This window comes from Lytechinus variegatus, chromosome 1, assembly GCF_018143015.1.
Source record: "Lytechinus variegatus isolate NC3 chromosome 1, Lvar_3.0, whole genome shotgun sequence".
NCBI lineage: Eukaryota > Metazoa > Echinodermata > Echinoidea > Temnopleuroida > Toxopneustidae > Lytechinus > Lytechinus variegatus.
Window position 1 is genome coordinate 94,558,782 of NC_054740.1, and position 12,405 is coordinate 94,571,186.

General features: G+C 38.1%; 1 protein-coding gene across 1 annotated transcript; it reads right to left on the reverse strand.

The window, feature by feature from the left end:
• Positions 1–1,677: 1,677 nt before the first annotated feature.
• Positions 1,678–5,625, reverse strand: LOC121405671 (uncharacterized protein K02A2.6-like). Its single transcript, XM_041596570.1, has one exon. The coding sequence runs from the start codon at positions 5,623–5,625 to the stop codon at positions 1,678–1,680; it is 3,948 nt and encodes a 1,315-aa protein (XP_041452504.1).
• Between the last annotated feature and the right edge of the window lie 6,780 nt (positions 5,626–12,405).

Below are 12,405 nucleotides of genomic sequence, written 5' to 3' on the forward strand. Positions count from 1 at the left end.
CGTGAGGGCGCTTTTTTCAAAATGGCCGCCAAATTTTCAGAACATTTGAATTTTCGTACATAGATTTTGACATAAACATTCAATTGCCACAAAATTAGTGTCATATGAAAGACGAATAAATTTCCTACAATTTGGTACCATTTATAGGGGATAAGTAGGTCATATGGCTGAGATTTTAAGTAGAAAAGTGAATTTTTTGTCATTTTTTCCAAAAATTTTTGCAAATACATGATTGTACATAATTCTAAGAAAAATAAATCAATGACCTTGAAAAGTTCCAGAAAACTTTATTGATATACTATTATTATGTGGATGAAATTTCAACTCTGTACCATTCTTCTTAGCAAATTTATAAGGTATCAAACTTGAATACTTCAATTTCAGAAATGTCACTTTTTGTATGCATTTCCATAGACTAATATGTATAACATGTATAATATGTATAATGTATACTGTAGTTAAAATTAAATCAAATTATCTCCGCTCGTTAATCACTTGGATAGTTATGAGTAGGCTTTTCTCTATCAGCTACATAAAACAAAATGTTGGCACACCAAGGCCTAACACTCTCATAGGGTGGGGAAGTTGAAGCCCCCCCCCCCTTTGGCTATATTATGTTGTTGTATATTGCCTATTTATTGGAAAATCACTATTTTTTGAAGCACCCATTGAGGCAAAAACAGGCATTTCTACTACAGTACAGCCACTTTGTTTGCTTTGAAACCACTTTGAGAGGAAAAAGTAGGCTTTAATTGTTCTACCAGCTACATCCAAAGAAGTGGCACACTGAAGCATACCCCTCTTGGGGGGGGGGGGGCTTTTGCTTAATAGTGCATATTTATTTGAAAATTCATAATTTTGGACCCAACATTGAGGCCAAAGAGCGTTTGTGCTTTGTTGCACACCCCATTTTATTGATTTGAAATCACTTAGGATAGAGTAGACTTCGTTCTTCCAGCTTCATATAAATAAGCACTGGCACATCGAACCCTAGCCCTCTCGGGGGCTGTCTAAGTAACCCCCCCTCTATATCATGTATATTGCTGATTTATTGGATATTTCACCATTTTGGATCACTCATTGAGGCAAAAGCGCATTCCTACTATATAGTACAGCCAATTTTATTTTCTTGCAATGACTTGGAGAAGAAAGAGTAGGCTTTGCTCTATTAGCTCTGCTTACTTTCACTGGTACATGTATTAGCATAATAGTTATGCTCTGAGTTACTCTCTGCCAGCTGGCATGTCTATTGTGTTCTACATCTATATACATAACACTTCCTCCCACATCACATTGCTTGTTCATCGATCATCATCCAAAAATATGATGTTTGTTGATCATCATCAAAATCATCCAAATGAAGTATCATCATCCAAAAATATGGTGTTTGTTGATCATCATCGAAATCATCCAAATGAATTATCACTAACTTTTCCTTAAGCACTTCCAATGTATTATTTTCCTTTTTGCACAAAAATATTTGCCTCCTTGTAAATGAGTAAATCAAATCAAATGCTGCTCCGTCTTGGATATACACAAACAAAACTATACTCCTCCTTCTTGCAGGTCTAGCAAAATAATTTAATTAATGCATGCATCTGGTTCCTTTTTTTTTTTTCTTGGAGTTAAACAAAAATATATGTATGCATGCACTCTTGTTCTTTTTTTTTTTTTTTTTTATTTGTAGTCCAGCCTGTCCGGTGGACGTCGATCACGGACAGGATATCTGCGTGATCCTCCTTCAGATGTAGTTTGTTTCTGAGGTGATAATGTTTGTCCGTCAGACTGGTCATATGAAGCTAGTGAAAGAGGGATATCATCATCATCCTCTAAAGTAGATGTAGGAAGGTCCTTTACGGGTCCCCTAATGATCTGATCAAGATGAACATGTCTTTCTTTATTACGAACTTGCACAACATATCTTACTGGTCCCAATGCTTTCACAATGGTTCCATAGTCCCACTTGTTCATCCCTCTGTATGCACGTACCATCACCTGCTGACCTGGTGCAAAATGACGAATGCTGTTACTCCCTCTATCATGTGTTTTCTTGATAGCAGCTTGCTTCTTTTCTACAATTTCAGCCAAGGAAGGTTTGATGAGACTCAGACGAGTACGTGGTTGTCTCCTTAATAGTAATTCAGCCGGTGTACGTCCAGTTAGGGAATGTGGAGTATTGCGATAAGTGAAGAGAAAATTGGCAATCTTATGTTGAGTAGTCAATCCACTCTCTTTGTATGCCTTCAGATTCTGCTTCAAAGTTTGTACACAACGTTCAACAGCTCCATTAGAAGAAGGATGATAAGCAGGAACTCTAATGTGATTCACACCATTCAACTTGAAAAACTCAGCGAGCTGTGCAGAAATGAACTGTGGTCCATTGTCCGAAACAAAGTGTTCAGGTAGACCATGTATAGCAAATATGTGTCGCAGCACATCAATCATGGCACTAGTTGTTGTCGTTTTCATCGGATACACTTCCATCCACTTGGAGTAAACATCAACTAGCAAGAAGAAATGCTGACCATCTAGTTCTGCAAAATCTGCATGAACTCGCTCCCAAACTCTTGAAGGCCATTTCCATGAATGAAGTGGTGCTTCAGTTGGTTGATTCCTCAAATTAAGACAACTGTGACAATTCCTCACCAGTGATTCAATGTTATTGTCCAATTTAGGCCACCAGAAGAAACTCCTTGCTAAGCTCTTCATACGACTCATACCGATGTGCCCATCGTGTAACTCTGTCAGCATCTTAGACTGCAGACATGCAGGCATGACGACTCTTAGTCCCCATATCAAAACATCTTGCTCAACTGAAAGTTCATGTCGGCGATGAAAATATGGTTTAAGACCACCATCATCCACTGAGTTGGGCCATCCTCTCTGTGTATACTGCAACACTTGTGATAGTATAGGGTCATTAGCTGTAGCTGCAGCAATCTCTTGTGCTGTCAGGGGTAACTCATCCAGTTGAGTATAATGAAAAATGCTCTCTTCCTCATCCTTAGCATGATTCACATGAACAGGAAGTCGAGACAAACCATCTGCATTCATGTGCTGTGCACCGCCCTTGTACTTGATATCATAGCTGTACGCAGACAAAACTAGGGCCCAACGCTGCATCCTAGCTGCTGCTATCGTTGGAACTCCAGACTTTGGACCTAGTATGGTAACTAGTGGTTTGTGATCAGTCAAAAGCGTAAACTGACGACCATATATGTAAGGGTGAAACTTTTTCACTCCAAAGATCAGGGCCAAAGCTTCCTTTTCTAGCTGTGCATAGTTCCTCTCACTGCTAGTTAATGTCCGTGATGCAAACGCAATCGGTCGCTCTTCTCCATCTGGCATAATGTGTGAAAGAACAGCGCCAACGCCATATGGTGAAGCATCACAGGCGAGGCCTAGAGGAAGATCCACATCATAATGTGCAAGCACTTGAGAAGATACCAATTCATCTTTAGAAGCCTCGAATGCTTTCTCACATTCATGAGTCCATTTCCATGGTGTTTTGCTTGATAGTAATTCATTGAGTGGATGGATCACTGAAGACAAGTTCGGCAGGAATCTTGCATAGTACTGCAGCATGCCCAAATACGAACGTAGCTCTTGCACATTCTTCGGTCTTGGTGCATCTTTCACAGCTTGAACCTTCTCTTCGGTGGGATGCAAACCCTCCGAATCAACCACATGACCTAGGTACTTTACCGTTGGTTTCATGAACTCACATTTGGACAACTTTAGTCGAAGACCATTTTGCTCCAGACGTCGAAGTACATCATCCAATCTTGAGAGATGTTCTGATTCTGTCCTCCCTGAAATGAGCATATCATCCAAGAAGCACACGACACCTTCTAGACCTTGTAAAACTTGCTCCATGGCAGCTTGAAAAATGGCAGGGGCACTTGCCACTCCAAAAGGAAGTCGAGTATACTGAAAAAGTCCACGATGTGTGTTAATTGTCAGATATTCCCGAGAATTTTCCTCTAGAGTCATCTGCTGATATGCTTGCGATAAGTCAAGCTTGGTGAAATAACATCCACCTGCCAGAGTTGAAAACAAGTCCTGAGGGTTTGGTAAGGGATATTTGTCTACATCCAAAACAGGGTTGATTGTCGTCTTATAATCTCCACAGATTCGTATTGATTTGTCAGCCTTCGGCACAACAACAATCGGAGCTGCCCAATTACTATGTGATACTGGAATGAGAATTCCTTGTTCAACCAGTTTCTCCAGTTCAGCTTCTACCTTATTTTTCAAAGCATACGGTACTGGTCGTGCTTTATTGAAGCGAGGTTGAGAATCAGATTTGATTCTGATCTTGGCCTTGTGATTTGTCATGGTTCCAAGACCTGGCTCGAACACTGCCTGATGTTTCTGTTGAATCTCAGGCAGACATCCATGCTGTCGAATATTTTCCTTCAATGATTTTTTCTTCACTGTTGTCACCTTGAACACCGATCTCCAATCTGGCTGGATGCTATCGAGCCAATTCCTTCCAAGAATTGCTGGCTGGTCCTTGATATCTGCTACTATCAAAACATTAGACATTAGTTTGTCACCATATCGAACTTTGACTTGGGCTTGCCCCAAAAGAGGCAATGTCCCTGAGTAGGATTTGAATTTGTACGTAGGCTTATCCAGAACAATGTGCCTCAACTTTTCATGATATAAGTCTGCTGGAATCACACTCATTGATGCACCAGTGTCAACTTCCATAACTACTGGTCTATCATTTATTTCAACAGTCACTCTGAGTGCATCTTCCTTTGACTTCTCAGACAGAGAGAATAACCCAAGGGTACGCGTTTCACAATCATCTTCCTCTCGCAATTCAGAAACAACAAATTTGGTTGACTTACTCTTGCATACTGCTGCTAAGTGCCCAATCTTTCCACAGTTGTTGCATTTGTACGACTTGTACTTACAGACTGATGGATTGTGTTGCCCCTTTCCACATCGATAACAAACTCCTTTCTCCTTAGAAGTGTGCGCAGACTGTTTCTTTAAAGTGAGAACTGTATCTCCTTTCTGCTGCTTCTTTGCTCGAGAACTATATCTGATGCTACTTGCGCCGACCTTCTTCACTTCACTTTCTCCAACAGCTTCTCCCTTCATTTCACGTGTATTCTTGTCTGCCAATTCCATGGCCAATGCATATGACAATGCCTTGTCAAACTTGAGATCAGCTTCACTCAATAACTTCTTCTGAATTACACGATTTTGAAGACCACACACAAATTTGTCCCTTAATGCTTCTAGAAGGAAGGAACCAAACTCACATGTGTTTGACAAGCGTCTTAATTCTGCAGAATAATCAGAAATTGATTCATGTGGAAGCTGGTTACGCTGATGAAACTTGAATCTTTCCGCAATAACCAAAGGCTTTGGAGAGAGGTGAGCAGTTAGAGTAGAAACTAAAGTTGAATATGTCTTCTGTGAAGGCTGCTCAGGACTAAGAAGGCTTTTGAGCAATGCATAAGACTTTGCACCTATCACACTCAAAAATACTGCCACATACTTTTCCTCTGGCACATCATTTGCCTTGAGAAATTGTTCAAATCTCTCAATGTAGGTTTGAAAATCCCCTGCTTCAGGTTGAAACTCTTCAATGCGGCCGAAATTCATGGTGGAGTTCTGTTACCTCGTCGCCACTGTTATATCTTATACCCACTATAGCATGTATTGGTCTGTATTATTACCTTAGAGGTAAGGGTGTGTCCATGCTAGCTGCTTGGCTGCTGGAAGTGAAGTGCAGTGTAGTGGAACAACAATGGCATTCATCCTAAAGTAGAAATGTTAGGCAGGTGCATACATCTATTGTTCCAATGTCACTGGCTAGCTCTGCTTACTTTCACTGGTACATGTATTAGCATAATAGTTATGCTCTGAGTTACTCTCTGCCAGCTGGCATGTCTATTGTGTTCTACATCTATATACATAACAAGCTCCATATAAAGAAGTGTTGGCAAATCGAAGCCTATCTCCTTCAGGTGGCTTTTGAAGTTACCCAACTAATTTTCATTATTTGACTATTTGTTGAAAAGTCACCATTTAAAGCCCCCATTGAAGCAAAAAGGTGTCTTTGATATATAGTTCTGCCACTTTTATTGCCTTGAAACCACTTAGAGAGAAAAGAATAGGCTTTGCTCTATCAGCTACATAATTTTGTGCTGGCAAATAAAAGCCGGACCCTTCTGGGGGCTGTCGAAATCAGCCCCCTCACGCCTTTGCGTCATTGCCTGTTTATTGGAAATTCACCATTTTTGAGCCCCCATTGAGGTAAAAAGGCATCTCTGATAAATAGTACTGCCACTTTTATTGCCTTGAAACCAATTAAGGAACAAAGAACATGCTTTGCTCTATAAAGAAATGCTGGCACATTCAAGCTTACCCATCTGGGCGGCTGTCAAATCACCCAACCTCTCTTGCATTATTGCCTAATTATTTGAAAATTCAAAATTTTTGAGCCCCATTGAGGCGATATGCACTTCTGCTGTATAAAACACACAATTTCTCTTTCTTGAAACCACTTGGAGAGGAAAGAATAGGTTCCCCTCTTTCAGCTATATAGAACAAATTGCTGCCATATCGAAGCCTGACTCACTTCAGGGGACTATAATTATGTTACCCCACCTTTTTTACGATTTTTGCCAATTCATTGTAAAAATCGCCATTTTGGAACCCCCGTTAAGGAAAAAAACGTGTTTCTAGTATATAGTAGAGCCACTTCTTTATATGTAGCTGTTAGAGGAAAGCCTACTCTTTCCTCTCCATATAGTTTCAAGGCGGTACTAGTGGCAGAGCTATTTATCAGAACCGCCTTTTTGCCTCAATGGGGGCTCCAAAATGGTGAATTTTTCAATAAATAAGCAATAATAAAAAAAAGGGGTGGGATGATTTCAACAGCCCTCTGATGGGGATAGGCTTTAATTTGCGAGCATGTCTTTATATTTAGCTGTTAAAGCAAAGCCTATTCTTTTTCTCTCCAAGTGTTTTAAAGGGTAAAAAACGGCAGAAAAATAATCAGAAATGACTTTCTGCCTCAATGAGGGCTCCAAGGTTGTGATTTTTTCAATAAATAGGCAATAATGCAAAAGGGATGGGTGATTTCGACAGCCTCCTGGAGGGGGTAGGCTTTTATTTGCCTGCACTTCTCTATATGTGGCTGATAAAGCAAAAACCTATTATTTCGTCCCTAAGTGGTTTCAAGGCATTAAAAGTGGCAGAACTATATATCGGGAACGCCTTTTTGCCTAAATGGGGGCTCCAAAATGGTGAATTTCGAGGGGATGGGGGTAATTTCGACAGTCCCCTGAAGGAAGTAGGCTTTTATTTGCCTGCACCTCTTTATATGTGGCTGATAAAGCAAAAACCTCTTCTTTCATCCCTAAGTGGTTTCAATGCAGTAAAAGTGGCAGGGCTATATATCAGAAACGCCTTTTTGCCTAAATGGGGGCTTTAAAATGGTGAATTCTTCAATAAATATGCTATAATGCAAAATGGATGGGTTAATTTCAACAGCTTCCCGGAGGGGGTAGGCTTTTCTTTGTAAGCACTTATGTATTTGTATCTGATAGAGCAAAGCCTACTCTATCCTCTCCAAGTCATTGCAAGAAAACGAAATTGGCTGTATAGTAGAAACGCACTTTTGCCTCAATGGGCGATTCAAAATGGTGTAATTTCCAATAAATAGGTATTATACATGATAATAGAGGGGGGGGGTTGACTTATCAGCCCGTGTGAGGGATAGGTTTCGATGTGCCAGCACTTCCTAATAATATGTAGCTGATAGAGCAAAGCCTACGCTTTTCTCTCTAAGTAATTACAAGAAAATAAAATTGGCTGTATGATATAGAAACGCCCCTTAATATGCCTCAATGGGTGATCCAAAATGTTGAAATTTTCAATAAATAGGCAAAATACATGATATAGAGGAGGGGGTGACATTAGACAGCCCCTTATAGTGCTAGGGTTCGATGTGCTAGCGCTTATTTATGTAGCTGGTAGAACACACTACTCTCTCAAAGCAATAAAACACTATAATGCACAAACGCTTTTTTTTCCTCAATGTTGGGTCCAAAATGGTGAATTTCCAAATAAATTGGCAATAAGCAAAAGGGGGAGGGGTGATCCTCCCCCCCTCCCCCCCAGAGGGGTTGGCTTCGATGTACATGTCACTACTTTCGATGTAGCTAAAAAGCTTAAAGGTATTGTTTAACTTTGTGAGCAGCCGATTTAAAAAATTCCCAAACCAAGATTAAACATGTGTACAAGTGCATGTATTAGAACTAGTAAACCTTGAAAACAACCATTATTGAGAATGAAAAGCTAAAACTACAAGGGAAACCCCGATTTTGTAAATAGGCGTCTTATAGACACCTAAATAGTACACATAAGTGTATGGGATGAAATTAAGATGGTGTTTCCGGTCACTTTATATTTCAATTTTTGAAGCACTTGATAATTATTTTTGAACACATTTTTTTCTGGGCTTCATTTTTGTAACATATCACAGACACAGGTGACAAGTGTGATCTTCTAGCTCAGATTTTTTAAAAGTCAAACCAATGTTCAAATACTCTTTTCCTCTCCAAGTGGTTTCAAAGTAATTAAAGTGGCTCTACTGTATAGCAAAAATGCTTTTTGCCTCAATGGGTGATTCATAGGCAATATACAACAACATAATATAGCCAAAGGGGGGGGGGGGCTTCAACTTCCCCACCCCATGAGAGTGTTAGGCCTTGATGTGCCAACATTTTGTTTTATGTAACTGATATAGAAAAGCCTACTCTTAACTATCCAAGTGACTAACGAGCGGAGATAATTGGATTTAATGTTTAACTATATACATTATACATATTATACATGTTATACGTATTAGTCTATGGAAATGCATACAAAAAGCGACATTTCTGAAATTGAAGTATTCAAGTTTGATACCTTATAAATTTGCTAAGAAGAATGATACAGAGTTGAAATTTCATCTACATAATAATAGTATATCAATAAAGTTTTCTGGAACATTTCAAGGTCATTGATTCATTTTTCTTAGAATTATGCAAAATCATGTATTTGCAAAATTTTCAATTTTTGGGAAAAAATGACAAAATTTTACTTAAAATCTCAGCCATATGACCTACTTATCCCCTATAAATGGTACCAAATTGTAGGAAATTTATTTGTCTTTCATATGACACTAATTTTGTGGCAATTGAATGTTTATGTCAAAATCTATGTACGAAAATTCAAATGTTCTGAAAATTTGGCGGCCATTTTGAAAAAAGCGCCCTCACAGGTTAATTTTCAGGATACAGCCTGGTTACCTCATATATTCATATTCAGCGTAAAAAACTGGTCTAGAAGCACTATATGAAAATTTCTCCTTTTTCGTGTGGCACCTTGCTTAATTATAACCCGGACTTTACCCAGGACCAAAATCCAATTGAAACCAGTTGGATTTCCAACTGGTTTCAATTGGTTTCAATTGGTTTCAACTGGTTTCAATTGGTTTTAACTGGAATTGAACAATTTCCAGTTGAAACCAATTGAAACCAGTTGGGCAACTGGAAATCCTAACTGGAACCAGTTGGGTAACTGGAAATGACTTCCAACTGGAAATGATTTCTAACTGGAACCAGTTGGGTAAATGGAAATCCTAACTGGAACCAGTTGGGCAACTGGAAATCCTAACTGGAACCAGTTGGGTAACTGGAAATCCTAACTGGAACCAGTTGGCAACTCGAAATCCTAACTGGAACCAGTTGGGTAACTGGAAATGACTTCCAACTGGAAATGATTTCTAACTCAGTTGGGTAACTGGAAAACCTAAATGGAACCAATTGGGTAACTGGAGATGACTTCTAACTGGAATGGGTAACTGAATTCTAATTGGAATCAGTTGGGTAACTGGAAATAAAACTGGAACCAGTTGGGTAACTGGAAATCCTAACTGGATCCAGTTGGGTAACTGGAAATGATTTCCAATTGGTTTCCAATTGGAAATTTTCCAGTTACCCAACTGGATCCAATTGAAACCAGTTAATTTGCATATTTTCTGCCAGTGTGCACAGATTAATGTTTTATGAGATTCATCATAATTTACAATGTATCTATTTATTTTTTTCGATTTGACGTTCCACACTTTTTTCAGATAAGTGTTTCCAATACTTAGCAGTGAAAACCATGTTCATAAATGTTATAGATTATAATTAAAACAGATTGAAAGATAATTAGTACACCACTAACTGTTACCAAATTACATCAAATAAAAATACATATATTTGAAGAACTCCAATATGAATATATACATATGAAAGTCTGTATTTTATCAATGCCCTTTACATTGGTATTAATATAGACAAATAACACTGCTTCTGTGTTGGCATGAGCAATAGTTAGTGCAAATGCTAATTAATTTGTAACTAATTAAGTTCATTCCAACTGGAAGTTTCAATTGGATCCAGTTGGAAACCAGTTGGTTTCAACTGGTTCCAGTTGAAAACCAGTTGCCTCCAACTGGTTTCAACTGGAACCAATTGAAACCAGTTGCCTCCAATTGGATTCAACTGGTTTTTAAATAGGGAAATTGGAACGACTGGAACCAACTGAAAACCAATAGCCAACTGGTTCCAGTTGCCCAATTGGTTTTAACTGGAACCAGTTGGCAACTGGTTTTCAATTGGAACCAGTTGTTCCAATTTCCCTATTGAAACCAGTTGGCCAACTGGTTTCAATTGGTTTTGTTCTAATTGGTTTCAACTGGATTTTGGTCCTGGGTATGTATATGTATGTTCTGTAGAATAAAACAGCTCCAAATGACATCTATAGAATGCATTTATGTTTGTTTATTGGAAGAGAAAAATGTGGAATGATTGTGATGTGGGTAATATAAATTCTAGAATAATGACATTCATGAGAGCATAGCCATACTTGAATTGTATTCAGAGCTTGGAAGGCAATTTAAAAGTTATCAGCATTTAATTAAAGGACCAATCAACCTTGCAAATGAAATGTGTGGAAGGAAAACATAACAGAGTAGAGTGGTGAAAGTCTGAGAGAAATTGATGTGGCATAATAAAGTTAACAAAGGTCAATTCCACCTGAGAAAAATGTTGATTTGAATCAATAGAGAAACCTCAAACAGCATAATGCTGAAAATTTCATTAAAATCGGATGTAAAGTAAGAAAGTTATGACATTTAAAAGTTTTGTGTTTTTCACAAAACAGTTATATTCATAGCTCAGTGATATACAAGTGAGAGAGTTGATGTTGTCCCTTACTTTCTATTTCTTTTGTTTTTTATGTTTGCATCTAAAATATTTCATTTTTTTACGGATTTTGTAATAGTGACCAACTTGACTGAAGTATAATGTGTTAAAACAATACTAATTCCACATGTTTAGGGATGAACATTTTCTTTATATGACACTAAGGAAAATATCAAAGTATATCATGATAAAATACAAAAGAAATAGGGAGTGGGTGATGTTATCAGTCTCTTCATTGGGCATACCGTCCATGATGTGCATGTAACTTTTTCGTGAAATTAACTGAGACTATAATATAACTATTATTTTACATCTAATTTTGATGAAATTTTCAATGTTATGCTTTTATGATTTTTCTCTTTTTGTCAAAATGAACTTTATGTTTGGGTGGACTTCCCCTTTTATGTTTGAAAATTGAGATCACTGCGACTGTAAAAAAATTTCAAATTGGCAATTTGATGAGTAGATTGAAAAGTGGCAAGAACAATTATCGGGCAATCATAATTTGGAATGGTCTTAAGCAGAAGTTGGAGATTTTCGCTTTTCCCTCTGTGCAGTAAAAAAACAAACATTGAAACGCATTGTGCATGTTTTTACATATAATCATGAAGTAAAATATCATTCCGAGAATGACTTGAGAAAAAAAAGCAAATGTAGGTGTTGGACTTACCCTAAAATACATCGACGAGGGGGGGGGGGGAGGGAGGAGGTAACAGATCCACTAGTCGGAATTAGGTCTAGCTGTCACTGAACTCCCTATGTCCAAATGGAGAAAAATATATATAGTAAGATCGGGGAATAAGATCTCTTTTAGAAGAACGAGGTTGGGTTATATTCCTGTTTCAAGAAGGCTGTCAGCATACCCTTTGATGGTCGGATATGAAATGCCAGATATATGTTCTGGAAGTAGACATATCAGTCCTAAAGTAATCCTTATTTTTGCTTATACTGCTATGCAAGGAAAATAATTATGTTGTGGTCAAAATATAAAGAAAAAAAATTAACCGATATATATAACCAGAAAGAGTGATTCATTCGCTTTCTTTTCAAGTATTCATCTAAGAAAACTAAATGAGCTGTGTATCGATCAGAAAACGCGATAGAATAGAAGCATTTTTATTTTTTGATGAAAATTCAT

What these genes read in the sequence shown, in the direction of transcription:
- LOC121405671 (XM_041596570.1), bottom strand. Translation starts at nt 5,625, where the DNA reads ATGAATTTCGGCCGCATTGAAGAGTTTCAACCTGAAGCAGGGGATTTT.